The sequence below is a fragment of the Microcaecilia unicolor genome, chromosome 4, assembly GCF_901765095.1.
Source record: "Microcaecilia unicolor chromosome 4, aMicUni1.1, whole genome shotgun sequence".
NCBI lineage: Eukaryota > Metazoa > Chordata > Amphibia > Gymnophiona > Siphonopidae > Microcaecilia > Microcaecilia unicolor.
In genome coordinates, this window is record NC_044034.1 from 287,651,728 (window position 1) to 287,669,030 (window position 17,303).

Sequence of the window (17,303 nt, forward strand, 5' to 3'; positions counted from 1 at the left end):
CCTACAACTAGTCTGAAAAAGCATAAGAAAGAACACTTTTAACTGTTTCCTAAACTGTAAAATCGAGGTAATCATATGTATATCCTCTAGCAATGCATTCCAGATAACTGCACCAGCAATCTGAAGCATTACAGAATGATTGGCTTCAAGTCTAACATGTTTAGTGATAGAATATCCAAAAAAAGTTTATCCGTATAATGTAGACTATGATACAATCTCAAAGATGAAAGAAGTGCTAAAGGGGCATCATTACTCAAAGCTTTAAAAATTCAAAGGCAATGCTTTGAACTTTATCTGCCAGAATACTAGAAGCCAATGTAATTCCTTCAATACCAGTGTTAATATGATCAAATATTGACAGACCTGCAAAATGTTTAGCAGCTGAATTTGTACAATTTACAAGGAGCAAATCATTAACTTTGAAAGGCCCAGGTAGAATGAATTACAATAATCCAACACAGAAAGTACCAAAGCCTGCGACATCATCCAAAAGTTCACTTCAGATAGTAGTTTCTTCAATTTTCTCAGTAATCGCAACCTACAAAAGTCTTTCTGGATGCCACTTTTTATGTTTAATTCTGTTTTTATTAGAACATATCAACTTCAATTTGACAATTGTCAGTATTTTACAGATAATCAATGAAACATCAGTCTAACAATTATCTCACTAAGTAAACCAATTATGGATATTCTCGTCTTTTATCTTTTTCTCCCCATCCCCCCCTCCCTTTGCCACCATTCTGCATTTTATTCTTATAACGATAATACAACTTTATCCCATATCTTAACTTATCTATTCCTTTACCAATACACTTTTCTTTCCCCCCCCTCCCCCCTTCCTTGTTACCTACCCCTTTACTCCTCATCCCCCCTAGTACCAACCCTCCCCATCTCCTACCTACCTCCCTAACCCTCCCTCCCTCCCTCTCGTCCGTAGCTTTAGAGTCTATATGTTCAGGAGGTAGCTCCTGGCTGGTGCTGTCAAAGTATTCCAGAAGGGGGACCATATCTGTTGTAATTCTTCGCCCGCCGTCGAATTCATGTCTTTTACTCCTATTTTTTCCATACGCATCAAATGTATCATCTGCATGCGCCACTGCTGCACTGTGGGAATTTTGTGCGTCAGCCATTCTTTCAGTATGACTTGTCTGGCGACCACCACCGCTTTATTGATGAAGCTTTTATATCCTTTTGGAATCGGGTGTCTGATTTTAAATTGACCAAATAATAACAATGGCTCACACTCCCACTGTTGCTGCCATAAAGTGGATATGTTCTGTGTCAATACTTTCCAAAATTTTTTTATTCCTTGGCAGGACCAAAACATGTGGCCCAGTGTTGCACCTTCTGATCTACACTTAGGGCATTCTCCCCATGGCGAGAGTCCCATGTAAAAAGCTCGTCGAGGTGGTATATAAAGACGAAAAGCAAACTTATACTGTTGTTCCCAATGTCCCACCCAGACCGAGCGCCTGGAAATGGACAAAACAAATGTCTTAATTATTTCTGATGTTATATTAACTTTTAAGTCCTGTTGCCAATCCGTCTCCAATTTTTTATAGTTTGGTTCTGGCATTGTGTCTCTGATGTGTCTATGGTAAAAGGACAAAGGCACTTTCTGTTGTGATCCCAGTGAAAGGGCTGCTGAGAGCTCCTCCTGAACATCTTCTGCCAGGTGCTCCCAACGCAATGATGCCACATAATGTTTTAGCTGAGCATAATGAAAATACTCTGTATCTGACAATGTAAATTCCTCTTTCAAAACTGAGAAGGGTTTAATGCGTCCCTCCTCTGTAACCACTTGTAATACATACTTTATTCCCCTTTTCTCCCACCCGCGAAAGACTGAGTACAACTGCCCTGGGACAAACGCCACATTATCACATATAGGGAGGAATGGTGTTACTTTTGGGTCGAACCGGTGCATACGACAGACCCATTTCCACGCTGCTCTGGCCGTCTGCATGATACCAGTTTCCCCCAATACAGCTGGAATACTGACTCCGGTCCCGTGTAAATAATTACTAAAATGCACCCCTGGTGTTAATTGTAACTCTAGGTCTGTATTAGAGTATTCTTGGGTGGATCTGAACCAATCATTTATGTGTCTTAACCCGCAAGCCACGTTGAAATATCTTATGCTAAGCAGTCCCAACCCCCCATATTCCACCGGGATCTGCAACGTTTCTATTGGTAAGCGCGCCCTCTTTCCCCGCCATAGGAATCGCTGTGTCAGTGTATTTAATTTTTTCTCATCTGATCTTTTTAAATATACTGGTATTGTCTGCAGCACATACAGCCATCTAGGTACGATCACCATGTTGTATAGTGCTATTCTTCCCCTCAGGGAAAGCGGCAAAGAGGCCCATGTTGCTAAACTTAACTCAGTATCTTTGACTATTCGACGTATGTTTTGTTCATATAGTTTTGTGAGGTCTGAGGGAATATGTACTCCTAAGTATTTAATTGTTTCTGTCGCTCTCTGCAGTGACATAGTCCCACCCGCGACTGATGGCGTCTCTGGGCCCAATGTAAGAACGTAGGACTTGGCTTTGTTTAGTTTGAACCCTGATATCTGACCATATTGATCTATACTCTCCAGCAGTACTTCTAACGATTGATCTGGATTTGTTAAAGTTACCATCAGATCATCTGCGTATGCTAATATCTTCACCTCATGTGTTGCCACCTTTACACCCTCAATTTGCTTTGTAGCTTTCACCACTCTCAACAATGGTTCCAGCGCCAGTATAAAGAGCAAGGGCGACAACGGGCAACCCTGCCTTGTCCCCCTCTCAATTACAAACTCCTCTTCACTGATCCCATTCACTATCACCTTCGCCTTTGGGTTGCGATATAGTGCCTTAACCGCCTGCACAAACCAGCCCTGTATGCCCATATTCTCTAATGTTGCAAATAGGAAGTCCCACCTTACAAGGTCAAATGCCTTCTCCGCGTCCAAACTTATCACCATTGCAGGCTCTCCCTTGTTATGACATGAGGCTATTGCGAGTAATAGCTTCCTAACATTATGTGTTGTCTGTCGCCTCCGTACGAACCCCACCTGTTCTGGGCCTATAAGTGTAGGTAACCACTGGGCCAGTCTCTCTGCCAGAATCTTAGCTAACAACTTCACGTCTAAATTTAGCAGTGAAATTGGCCTATAAGAGCCCACCTCATCTGCCGGCTTTCCAGGTTTGGGGATCATTGTAATAAGCGCCGCATTTGTATGCAAAGGAAATTCCCCAGCTCCCACTATCTCCTCAAGATATTCCAGCAGGGATGCTAATGCATCTGGGGGCAACATTTTATAGTATTCCCCAGAATATCCGTCTGGTCCTGGCGCTGAGTACCGTTTTAAGGATTTAACCACCTTCTGTACCTCTAACAATGTTATTGGACTGTTTAGCCCTTCTTGCCCTTCCTGGGATATCTGAGCCAGACCTGATTTCTTAAGGTACTCAGAGAGCTGCCTATTTACCGGCCCCTGCTCTACCGAGTATAGATTAGCAAAGTAATCGGTGAACATTTTCCCGATGCCTTTCTGATCTGAAATTATTTTCCCTTGCGGGTCCTTAAGTGCTGCAACTGACCTAGGCCCCCCCCAGTTTTTAATTAGCCTCGCTAAAAGTTTCCCTGACCGGTTCCCATATCTCTGTAGTTTGTATTTGTAATACAACATTGATCTGTTCTCTCTCTCATGTAGTAGTGAATTAAGTGCCACTTGCGCAGCTTTCAAATTCTCTAGTGTTACTCTGGTTGGGTGTTGGATATGCTTTTGTTTAGCTTTTTTCATTTGCTCTTCCAAATTCAATATGGCTTGTGCCCTTATCTTCCGCTTACGACTACAATAGGCAATTATCTCCCCCCTTAGTACCGCCTTCGAGGCGGACCAAAACAACGCGGGCTGGTCACGTGCATGCTCTTTATTATTCTCTGCATAATTCTCCCATTTTTCTTTTAAATGCTCTTGAAAATGAGGGTCCATGGCCAGGTGTGTTGGGAAACGCCATCCCCTCCCTCCCCTCTCGTTGTTCAATACCTCCAAATCTATCCATATTAACGCATGATCAGAAATCACCTCAGGGCCAATAGTTGCGGCTTTTACCTGTGGGAACATTGTACGTTCTACTAATATGTAATCTAGTCGGGCCAGTGTGCCATGTGCTCTAGACCTATGTGTAAAATCTTTTTCCCCAGGATGTAATGTTCTCCAGACATCTATCAAGCTGAGAGCCTGTGAGAGGGTCCGAAACTCCTGTGTTCTATTCCCCGCATAATGCTGAGATGTGGGGTTTGTGCAGTCTATCTCAGGGTCCGCCACCATATTAAGGTCGCCCATTATAACTGTTTTCTTCTGGTGGCTTCCCATACAATGACCTATGATTGTGTTATAAAACTGTGGGTCATGTGTCGTTGGCCCATAAATTCCCACCAAGATAAATTCCACTCCTTGCAACCATACTTGCAATATTATGTAATTTCCTTGCACTCCTTTAGCCAACAGTTGAGCTTTATAATTTAGCCCCTTCCGGAACAATACTGCCACTCCTCCTCTCCTACCCTGTGGGGTCGCTGCAAAACTCTCCCCCACCCAGGATCTCTTTAGCTTAGCATGTTCTATCTCTGTGAGACGGGTTTCCTGTAAACACACTATGTCTGCTTTGTGTCGTTTTAATTCAGTCAATATTTTAGATCTTTTTATGGGGGAACTAATACCCCCAACGTTCCAAGACACCAATCTGACCATCATAATGCCGTGTGTATGACTAACAATGGGTTGTCACCCACTCTGCAGTTTCTTTTTATTTTGCTCCTTGCCCTGCCCAGTGTTTTTATCTTTCTGGATAGACTTGGTAATATCATGATCTTTACTTTTTTCTTACTCGCACCCTGCCCCCTCAGTCTTTCGCTTGTTATTGCCCCTTTTTTACAATTATTCCTTATAGCCCACAACCAGGTCCCCTCTTTATAATACCAATGCTTGAACGAGTTCCCCCCCTTTTCCCCCATCCCTACCCCTTCCTACGGTCTCCCTTCTTTCTTTTACCCCTATTCCGCAATCTACTCACGGGTCTAGAATTCCGGATTTTGCAGAGGGAGTCCCCGCTTTCACTCAAACAAACCAAGTTTTACCAGTCACTTTTGTCCATAAAAGGCACTGTGTCTTATTCCTCCGCCCTCCATTTATGACGCTCATGGCTGTTTGCCTAGTTTGTGGTCAATTGTAAAGGCCTTAGCCTCTGCCACGCTTTGAAAGTGTTTCCATGTGTCCTGATATCGTATTTTCAAGTGTGCGGGATACATCAACGCAAATTTTACATTCTTTTGTGCCAATTCCGCACATAGTGGATGGAATGCCCGCCTCTGTTCTTGTACTTTCTGTGAGAAGTCTTGAAAAATCATTATCTTCTGCCCCTCAAAGCTTAAAGACTCTCTTTTCTGGCGGTATCCCTGCAGTATTTCAATTTTATGTCTGAAGTTCATGAGCTTTGCCACTACTACTCTGGGACGCTGAGCATTTTCCATTCGGCGCCCTACTCTATGTGCCCTCTCGACAACCAAATGTCCTGTAGAATCAGTCAAAGCTAATTCTTTTGAAAGCCAATTCTCCAGCCAGTCCGACAAGTTTCTATCTTGTATCCGCTCTGGAATCCCCACCATTCTTATATTGTTTCTTCTGGACCTGTTTTCTAGGTCCTCCAGCTTAGCGGCTTGTTCCTCTAGCCGCTGCTGTAGTTGGGCGATATCGGGGCCCTGCGCACGTGTATCATCCTCCAAAGCCGCGACTCTCACCTCCAGGTCTCCCGTTCTGGTCTCCAGTCCGTCAAGCCCAGTTTGGATGGATTCCAGGCGCTTTGACAGTGCATCCCAGCGCGGGTCCATCGCGCGAACCACTGCTGATGTTAGTTGTTCCAACTGCATCTCTGTGAATGCCGGCGCCGCGACCGCGGGGCCGTCCGCCATTTTGTTTTCTCCGCTTCCGACCTTCCCCCTGGATTTCGTACCGGTTTTCTGCGCCATTTCAGTGGGGGATTTATGGACGAACTTGTCCATGCAGCCAAGAACTTAAGTTCGCGAGGGAGGGCGTTTCTGAACGCGATGTGACTTTTTATTGTCAGATTTAGAGCGGGGGTTCCCGGAGCTTCAAACAGCTGCTGCCGCTTCGCTCACTGCATAACCGGAAGTCCCGGATGCCACTTTTTAAAAGATAGAGTAATATTAGATTTGAAACTAAAATATTTATACTCTGAAACAATCACAATTTCCTTATCTATAAAATTCACTGTATCTAAAGACATTCTCCAAGTTTTCCAATTGTAAATGAATAGCCAAATTATCTTTAGTGGTAGCAGTTATTGCTACCTGACATGAGGTGACCTGTGACCCTAATTCCTTTGCTCATTTTTCAAAATTCTCTTTTCTTGTTCTCCTAACTTGTCCTCTGAGTACATTTACAGAAGAAGCAGTAGCCAACTTATCATGAAGCATTATTACCGTACGAAGAATCCCCGACACATCTTTAACAGTAGCTTCTGATGTGTTCAAAGAAGCAGAATCAAAGATCTCAAATTAACAGAAACCTGAGATGGCAGTTTAATATGTTCAAAAATATTTTCCCCTTGACTAGAATTTAAGGACATGGGAGAACAGAACCCCCCCCCCCCCCCCCCCCCCCACACACACACACACACACACACACACTGTATTTCCCGCAGAGATTACTAAGTGACCTGGATTAGGGACAACTGTCAACACCAGTAATTCAGCTGGTTGTGGGACAGAAGTCTTATCCCCCAACAAAAGGGATACCTCAGGAGAGTTTAGTACAGTTAAAGATGGATCAGTAGACGTTCGCTGTTGAACATATTGGTCCGTACATCCCTTAAGTTGTGGCATCATGACCTTAATATTGCTTCCTTTACATTTCCCCATACATGAAGATTATAGTAGCTCACTCCTCGCTTTTCTATGGCTCCAAAAGGGCAGGACCGGCCCATTTAATCACACCCCTTCGGCCATATGCCGCGGCAGGAACACCTATAAATAGCTGGCCAGCAGATCACATCAGCGGCAGCCGGCTTCCTCATTTCCTGCAAGGGTCACTCAGGGTCTAGTGAAGGTTTTCCTCAAAATCTTAATTCTAGCAACCTTTCATGCAATACGCCTATAAAGTGCAAGAGACCAAGCTGATCAGCAAAGGTGCTAATACCTGCTATTAATTGAAAGAAACATAATAGAAAGCAAAAATAAGTTACACATGAACAAGGCCAGCCCATTAGGCAAAACTAGCAATTGCCTATGCAAGCTGCTTTTAGAAAAGGCAAAAGACCAACTACAGACAAAACATTAGGACCTGGCAACCACAAAGATATAGGGCGCACTTTTACCAGCTGTGAAGGGTGGTGTTGAACTGATCATGATTGTTGAAAGGAAGAGGTCCAAAGGGCCTAAAAGAAAAATGGTGGGGTGCACAAATACCCTTGCACCAGTCTTATGTAGGCAAATATTCATCCACACACTTATTCAAATCCCTAAGTTGGGCTGCCATATGAAGAACCTTTTGCTGGTCCAACAGCAAAAATTCTCATGGAACAGGGAATGTAGCAAATCTTAAGCCTATTATTAAATATACTAAAGCGTTTATTCAAAGACAAGTTAAATTTGTGCATCTCCACTGGTTTTCTAGGGGCACAGATGAGTTGAATAACTCTCTCGAACCACAAGGTTTGTAACATCGGTTCCGCAATCCGCACACTCCCTCTCTCACTCACTCACTCACTTTGCTCGTCTCTCCTCCTGCATCTGGGGTTTGGTTCTTTGAGCCTTGTCTCCCATGCGGGTACCCTCCAACTTTCCAACCAGCGAAAGCACTTCCCCAGTGGGTTCATCGCGCCGGGTTCGATCGATCAGAGAGCGATCCGCCTGAAGTACGAGGTTGGAGTTCTGGAAAAGACATAGCACAAGGCATCAGCAAAATGTAAAAGATGACACCACTAGAAAACCTGAACTACAAACAAACCACGACCAAACGGAGTGCCCCCCTCCCGAAGCTACAAAAGAGACGAAAAGCTCTGGTTCTTTCACTCACCGCTTTATACTCATACTGTAGGCTTCGAGCGGTGACGTCCGCCATCCTCCCTCACTATGGCGGCGGTCCGTCCGTACCGAGCTAGCTCCAAAAGCACTATTTGGACCCGAAAAAGTGCAGCTTTACCCGTCGTCTCACTCCTCAACGCACTACCGACGCTACCTGACTTCCGCTTCCGGGGTATCGTATCTCAAAATCTAACCTCCTTGCTCCGTTATCCAAGGAAGTTGTTTATCCAACCTCCCGGGTGTTATCCAAAGAGGTTCTCAATCTAGCCTCCTTGGTGTTTTTATCCAACCTCCATGGTGTTATCAAACTTCCTTGGTTGGAATGTGTCATAGAACGGGATAGAATCGTGTTCGGTAGCTGAGCAGCCATGTTTGATGTGGGCATCATCCTACTGAACGTATCCTACCCGGGAAGATGCTGCACTCACACACTGTACCGAAGTGTTGCAGAGGCGGGCCATGTTATTCAATGGCATGGAGAGACAAATGTTGTTTTGTTTTTAAAGATATGACGATAACGCTCATAAGTTTTAAAAGACTAAAGTTATCGTCTACGTTTGTTAAAAATGGCAGCCCGGAGTAGGTTCTATAGCACGACGTAGCTGATTTTGCTGCGATCATGGTATATGTGCATACATATTTATTTTATCCATATTGATATAAGCTCACAGGAGCCGGCTTTCTGGGTGCTTGAGCACCCCCAATATTGCGAAAATTCCTTGTATATGTCCAGGGAGGGTTTATTTCCGTTGGGCACCCCCAATAATTTTGAAAAGTTGGCTCCTATGTATAAGATTGTACTGGGGATTGGTAAAATACACCCCTTGAATGTTAATTCGCCTTGGGGGGAAAAGGCACGAGCTAAATAAAATGGTTACTACGCTAACCCGCTACACACATTTGAAGACTCTAAGGTCCTTTCAAGTAGCATCACTATCTGTACTCTCTAAAGGAATTGCACAATATGATACCTGTCAGTCAGCTCCACACTCTGGTACTTTTTCCCAGAGGTGCTATATCTAACTCCACATCAGGGCCACAGAGACAGGACAGGATGGGGCAGCTGCCGCCAATGCCAACCCACCGCAGCCACCCCCTTACCTTCCTGCGCCTTCTCCTCCCTTGGTCTATCACTCTTCTGCGCCTGTGTGCAGGGGCCTGGGTTATCACATTAACGCAATCACCTGGATCCTGACACACAGGAGCAGGAGAGAGACAGACTGAGGGATATGAACCTTCTGCCTGCCTGAAGCAGCCTTGCTGGCACCGGGGCCCCCTTGGATGCCAGGCCCAGGGAATCTTGCCCCACACCACCTCTAATTCAAGAACCAGGTGTAAGGTTAGCTGTTCTCCCAAGCGTTTAATACATGTGGTGAGTGACTGTTGCTGCACACCCAGTAACTGAGACCATATAAATTATAACAAGTAAAGATCTATATGGTCCATCAAGTCCGCTCAACAGTCACATTCAGTATCAATTCATGATTGAACAAACAATTCAATAGTGAGCAAATTGTTGTTAGTCATACTTAGTTCCATTTTCAGATGTCTTCCTCTCCCCTGAGATATACACATACTTGATCATGATCCGTCCTTGCCATTTTCAGGGCTAAGACCGTAAAAGTCTGCCTGACATTGGCCCTATTTGCCAAGATCAGGATAGGCTGGAGTGGGCTTCGACAGCAATTTCAACTATTCTGATCTGTCTTTGCCATATACAGGGATACAGACAATAAAGTCTGGCCTCACTTCTCCACTGGTGGAGTTGCCTTCTAAGCAGCACTCCTGCCCCACTTTGAAAGCAGCAAAACTGGCTGCCTATTCAATCTCATATTCATTATAAAATATTTACCTTCAGGTATAAAGTTCTTTAACAGGCTCTCTTTTCTGCCTTGCCTCATTAATAATTCTACACACCTCTCCAAGCTCCTTCCGCTGTTTGCATGATGGGTGACTATTCCTTCTGCTCATGGTGCTCATTTTGATTCTACACGTGAGAGTGCATTCTTTTGTGCAGCACCCCTCCGCTGGAACTCTATACTGTTAGAATGACATACCGAATCATCTTTCTTAAGTTTAGAGCAGCATTCAACTTTTCTATTTAGGAAAGACTTTGACAGTTGATGCAGTAGGGGGCATCATGGAGTCTATGGACAGACTTTGTTATTATGCTATGTTACATATACCGTATATACTCTACTATATGTTGATATCGTGTAATTTGAAAGAAGTTTTGGGACTAAAAATGACCAAAATTTGTATGACCCTTGTTTGTCAAGTATATATGCTTTAACTGACACAGCCAAATTTGACCTTCCTCCCCAGCCAACAGGTCTTTCTCCCTGACACACACACACTTCTCCCTGCCTTACTCACACCTCTTCTCAGCCCGCATGTCCTTCTCCCTGCCTCACTCACATCCTATCACCCAAATCCAGCATGCCCTCTCTGTTGCCCCCATGACCCACCCAGATCCAGCATGCCCTCCGTGCTGCCCTCCTACCCCACCTCACACAGACCCAGCATGGTCTTTCTCCTGCCCCACCACACTACTCCAGCACCCCACAGACCCAGCATGGTCTCTTTGTTTTCTTGATTGCTCCCAGGCCCCCCCTGCCATCACCGTGTACCTTCAGTGGTCAAAAGTCTTCTGTACAGCAACAGCACTGCAGTGTACGCTGCCTGAGTTCTGTTTCAGAGCGCGTTCTCTGACTCATCCTGCCCCCTTTGACTCATCTTTCTGTTTCAGCAGGGTGGGACAGATCAGAGGACGCACTCTTGAGCAGAACTCCGGTGGTGTATGGCACAGTGCCTCACCAACAATTTGTACAGGGGCATTAACACTTCCATTTTTCTGCTGGTTATTCCTCTCTTTATGCAGCCTCACATTCTTCTGGCTATGACCACCACCTTTTTGCATTGTTTCGCAGCCTTGAGATCCTCAGATGCTATTTCTTCAAGGTCTTTGTCCTGGTCAATGCATATCAGCCTCTCACACCCTAGAACATACAGCTCCTTTGAGTTTTTCCTCCCAAAGTGTGACACTCTGCACTTCTTTGCATTACATTTTAACTACCAAACATTTGACCATTGTTCTAATATTTGTAGATCTCTTCTCATGTTTTCTATTCACTCCGGGGTGCCCACTCTGTTACAGTTTTTCATGTCATCTGCAAAAAATACGATCAGTTCCTTTCCTCATATCTTATTTAACTGTACACATAATATGCCTTCAGTTTAGCCACCCATCTATTTACTACCCGTTTTGTTCCCATCTATATATCTGCACTTGACCCCTTGGCTACATAGTAAGATGTTCTATATCTATGTAGTAGATGCATCATATCAGTTATTCAAATGTTTTAATGCATACGTATTAGGTGTTTCATTTGTATTATGCTGACATTGTATTATATCTATTCCATGCTGTCTATTTTGGTACCATTTGTATTGTACTGATTTATCATATTTCTTTTATACGATTGTTCTATGGTGCTGTTAAATGTGTGTTACTCCTATTACTAGGTCTTAGTTTGCCATTTCCAGGTTTACCTCATTGATTGCATTTATATTTGGTCATGTTATTATTGTTACGCTGTTAACAAATTTGTAAGTGTTATATTTAAAACTATACCTACTGTACATCTCTTCATAAATCCCAACACATAAATACCTTTCAAAAATAATAATGTAAACTCATTTTGCATGATATAATAAACTTTTTTTAACTTTGCTTTGTGTGAATGACTTATTGTGTTCTTTTGGGTATTTTATGGAGAGAGATTTTCAGGTATCCATGTGAGGGAGGGGGAGAAGAGGAGGAACTCGGATCTTGAATAGGGAGGCAGAGAAGAGAGCCAGGATGGATGTGGAGGAGAAGGAGGGGAATTCAAGGGAGGGGAGGAAGGATCTGGGGAGAAGGAAGTTTTGGAATTTGGGGGGAAATGGAGAGTAACAAAGGAGGGAGGAGGAGATGAAGGTGTATCTCCTCTAGCTCTAGGACTTTTCCTTGTCATATCCCCTCTCCCTCTTTCCAATCCTGTCCTTATTCCTTCTCTTCCCCTTGATGAAAATTAATTGTTCCTTAGCATCCCTCCAGATCGATAGGTTATGCAGTCCTTTTAGCAGGTAGACGCTGAGAAGAACTACCTTCTGAGGTGGCATCCAAAGACTCGAGCAGGAACTCAAAACTGCTTCAAAGTGAGGAAAATCAACCTCAAGGTGTTTGGGCCACCTGAGTCCTTGATAAAGTCATGCATATGAAACCCATGGTTGGGCGTTTATGAAATTCAAAGGATATTGACAGAGTATTGCAAGTTGGAGAACACTCCCCTCAAGCAAACTGACAAAAAGTGATGACACACAGTGCACCTCAAAGATAAGTTAAAGCTGTTTAGTTCTTTTGAATTTTTGATTGATTATTGTTTAGATTGATCACTTACAGTGGGAGAGTCACATTTGAACATCTATACCACTTATGAGTTGGTGTTGGTTTTGAAATGATCCGATGAAAGAAAATAAAATTAGGTTCACCTTTGAGGTGTGGATACTGGATGAGTGAATTAAAAGAGGGCATTTCACACATAGCATTTTTTTTAATGAAAGGACTAACCTGTTGTTGACATGTCCTTTGAGTCAGATTTGCTATGGGAACCTTCTCCCGTTGGTACAGTACAGCTTTCGGGCCAGAGGTCCATGGGGGCTTTGGATGCCTCAGGGGTGTCACACCTGAGAGGCTGGGTCCTTCCACCCCCTTGGAGTCTTGCTGTCCTGGATCCTCAGGTTTGATGGAAGGCTACATTGTGTCTCTGCATCCCTTTCCCAGAAATCAGGAAGGGGGGAACTTCAGAGCAACTGAGCACACCAGTGGATGCTGTTCAAAAATACCATCCTGGAAGCCCAGCCCAGATATATTCCACAGATTAGAAAAGATGGAAGAGCTAGCATGTTTAAAAGTGAGACAAAGGAAGCTATTGGAGCTAAAAGAACATCCTTCAGAAAATGGAAGGATCTGACTTGAAGTTAATAGGAAACAGCATAAGGAATGGCAAGTCAAATGCAAAGCACTGATAAGGAAAATAAAAAGAGACTAGGAAGATTGCCTTGGAGGCAAAAACACGTAATAAATCCTTTTTAAAGGTACAGTAGAAGCAAGAAGCTGGTAAAAGCATCAGTTGGACCGCTAGATGACTGAGGGGTAAGGGAAGACAAGACCATAGTGGAGAGACTAAGGGGGTCTTTTACCAAGGTGTGCTAGCGTTTTTACCTCACACTAGAAATCAGCTGGTGCTAAACTATGAGACACCAATTATATTCCTATGGGCATCTCGATGTTTAGCGCCAGCTGATTTCTAACACAAGCTAAAAACGCTAGTGCACCTTAGTAAGAGACCCCCTAAATGAATTCTCCCTGAGGATATTAGTCTGAAAAAAAAATAACACAATCTAACAAGGTAGTCAGTAAGAGAATCATTTATTTACAAAGGTGTATAATAGTAATTGGTAGCAGTGGGAGAATAATCACAAAATGGAGTAACGATATGGTCCGGTTTACAGGCATGATGGCACAAGTTTTTATAGGCAAAACTTGTTGTGTTATGGTGATACAGAAAATGATAGAGATGAGACAACAAGATAAACATGATCTCAGGTTATGGAACACCTTATCTTGAACACAGAAGGTGTCTCAACTGTCACACTGGCACATACTAGTCTACTAGTTTGTGGAATTTTCTGATCCACTCCTGAGTGATCATAAATGTTAAGACATATGTTAGTAGTCTATCTCACTAGCATTTATCAACCATTATTTTTGATTTTGACAAGTGGCCAAGCCCACTTCTGGTCACATCAGCCAATCCGAAACAATGACATGCCTAAACCACACCCACTCTCCAACTAAGCCACACCCACTTCTCACCCTTGGATGACATCATTGGATATGACATCATATCTCCATCCATACCCCGCTCATTTTGCATAACCTTGCCCTCAGCCCTGCCTGATTTGTATAGCTTCACCCCAAACCCTGCTAAAGTGTTAAATTTGAGACCTGTGCACATTGATTCACACATTAATGCGTAATGTGAACCTGGGAGGAGAAAGGGGCATTTTGTAGGCGTGTCTATGAGAGGGTTGCATTGCAGGTGCGTGTAGTTGCATGACGCGAGTGTTAGCGTGTGAGGGCTTAGCGTCATGAAAATAGGTGTAGTTAAGGGGATTTTGTCCATTAACGCATCAGATTTAATAAAGCATGCCGAAAACAGAAATAGCATGATGACTCAATGCCTCCACCTACATACACCATCAACCTATAAAGACACATACACAGCCATCAATCATTTCATTCACTCCTCTTAGCTGCAGCCTCAGCAGCAGCATTTGTCAGTGTTTTGGAGCCTCAGGCCAGCGCTCAGGCACAGGGGATTCCAGCACAACGGACAGCAGCAGCAGCAGCCAGTGCAGAGGCAGCACCAGCACCATAGGCGGGAACAACACCCCCAGCGTCCATGCCTTTTCCGAGCCTGCACATTGCTGTGAAGGACTTTGGAACTATGTTCGTTTTCCTAATACTAGGCAACAGTGGGAGGCCCTGGGTGACCAATTTCTGAACATCGCAGGGCTACCACACATGATGGGAGCAATCGATTGCCCTCTTACCACCCAGTGAAAGGGAAGCGATCTATCACAACCGTAAGCGCTTTCATTCCCTAAATGTGCAGGTAGTGTGTGAAGCAAAAATGCCAATCCTGAATGTGGTAGTTAGGTTCCCAAGGTCCACCCATTATTCCTATATCCAGCGTCACTCAGCCCTTTTCCAGCAGTTTGAGCAGGGCAGGTAAGGCCACAGTTGGCTAATAGGTAAGTGGAATTATGCTCTTTTTAAAACACATAGTCCTGCTATGATATATGTATTCAGTGTGTCATGCCTGTCATTTATTCAGCAACATCATAGCATTGGTGAAAGTGGGGGAACTGTGTATGCCTATGCTTGGAATGCTGAGCTGATAAGTTGCCCATTCCAGGGGGTAGACGTTTTGGCCAATCCAGATTTTAAACCTACATCCCAAAGCATTATTGAAATCAACACTGCAGGTCCCATAATGCACCATGATGAGGTTGGCAAAAATCCAAGTCGGGCTAAAATGTCTTCCTCCAGGAACGGGTAAATTTGGCAGCTCTGGGAATGCTGAAATCATATCACAGCCTGGTACTGTGTTTCACAAACATGGTCCCCGAGCATTGTGGTTGTGGCAGCTGCTCTGCGGAAGCAGGGTGTCTTGGTCCATCCTTACCTGGACAATTGGTTGATTCCGGTGAAGTCTCAGTCAGACAGCGAAGCGGCAACCACACGTGTAGTAAGTTTCCTGGAGTCTCTGCGGCCCATTCTTACCTTCAGGTGCTGGGTCTGATGGTGGTAGCAATAGAATTGGTCCCATGGGCCAGGACACATGCGGCAGCTTCAGTTTGCTCTTCTGTCTTGTTAGTCTCCGCAAACACGGGACTTGGAGGAGCGGTTGTTTTTTACGCGAGCCCCCACCCGCTGCAGTCTACAGTGGTGGTTACACAAGCTGAATCTGGAGAAGGGCATGCCTTTGGACCCCCAGAGTGGATAGTTCTGTCCATGGATGCCAGTCTGGTGGGGTGGGGGGCTCATTGCCTCGGCCAGGTAGCTCATTGGTCAGTGGAGGAAGCCCACTGGTCCATCAGTCGGTTAGAGATGCGGGCAATTCAGTTGACCCTGGAGTCCTTCCAGTCGCTGCTCGTCGGCAGAGCAGTAAGAGTTCTTTCTGACAACACAATGGCCGTAGCCTACGTCAATCAGCAAGGGGCGCGAAGAGCTGGGCGGTTGCCAAGGAGGCAGTGTTGTTAATGCGCTGGGTGGAGGTTCATCTCCTCGATCTCTCGGCAGGTCACGTGGCCGGCGTGGACAATGTGAACGCGGATTTTCTGAGCACACTCTAGATCCTGGAGAGTGGTCCCTTCATCGGTCGGTCTTTGATCGCATAGTGTTGAAATGGGATCTGCCGGGGCTGGATCTCATAGCATCTGCTGACAATGCTCAGGTGCCTCACTATTTCAGTCAGCGGAGGTACCCTTGGTCCGAGGGGATCGATGCATTGGTTCTTCCATGGCCGCCTCAGGTGTTGCTGTATGTGTTCCCCCCGTGGTCGTTGGTAGGTCGGGTGTTTCAGCGAATCGAGTGTAATTTGGGCCCGGTGATTCTGGTGGTTCCAAATTGGCTGTGGCATCCGTGATATGGAGATCTAGTGTGTCTGGCGGAACAGGATCCTCTTTCTCTAGGGGAGATGGTCCTGTTGTGTCAGGGTCCGATTGTCATGCCCGACCCCTCTCCTTTCTCACGGTTTGGATCTTGAGAGGAGCCGGTTGAGGAAGAAGGGTTCCCCCCCCCCCCAAAAAAAAGTTATTGATACTATGCTCTGGTCACATGAACTGTCCACCTCGTTGGCTTGTGTGCGCATTTGGCGCGTTTTTGAGAGTTGGTGCCAGGATCATTCTTGCTTTCCTTTCCGCACTTCTATCGCACAGATTTTGGAGTTTTTGCAGGATGGACTGGATAGGGGTCTTGCTTTGTCCTCTTTGAAAGTGCAGGTTGCAGCCTTGGCCTGTTTCTGGAGGAAGGTGCAGGGTATGTCCTTGGCCTCTTCTCCAAATGTGGTACGTTTTTTGCGGGGGGGGGGGAATTGATTTGGCCTCCACAGCGTCCTTTCGTCCCTCAGTGGGATTTGAATCTCATTTTGGAGGTCCTGGTGGGTGCTTCTTTTGAGCTGTTGGAGTCCAGCATCTACAAGGATCTTACCCTGAAGACAGTGTTTTTGGTAGCTATAACCTTCGCCTATATGATTTTGGAGCTACAGGCTTTGTCATGTAGAGCTCCTTTTTTGTCTTTTTCCAAGGAGAAGGTCTTGCTGTGGCCAGTGCTGTCCTTTTTGCCCAAAGTGGTTTCTGCTTTTCATGTGAATCAGGTGATTTCTTTACCGGTTCTGGGAGACAGAGCAGGGGATCCACCCCAACATCATCTGGCGAAGCTGGATGTCCGGCGAGTCTTGAGGTCATATCTAAGGAGGATGCAGGATTTTCGTACCTCAGACAGATTGTTCTGTATGGAGGGCCTAAGAGAGGAGTGGCCGCTTCTAAGGCGACTATAGCTAGGTGGCTAATAGAGGCGATAGCTTCAGCCT

At 45.0% G+C, this 17,303-nt stretch overlaps 1 protein-coding gene across 1 annotated transcript in view; it reads right to left on the reverse strand.

Annotated features, from left to right (window-relative positions):
- SNRNP200 (small nuclear ribonucleoprotein U5 subunit 200) overlaps positions 1-8,235 on the reverse strand; it is a 231,109-nt gene extending 222,874 nt beyond the window's left edge. The window contains 2 exon segments of the mRNA XM_030201646.1: positions 7,784-7,947; positions 8,093-8,235. Coding sequence (XP_030057506.1) covers positions 7,784-7,947; positions 8,093-8,137 — 209 coding nt within the window. The 5' untranslated portion in view covers positions 8,138-8,235.
- Between the last annotated feature and the right edge of the window lie 9,068 nt (positions 8,236-17,303).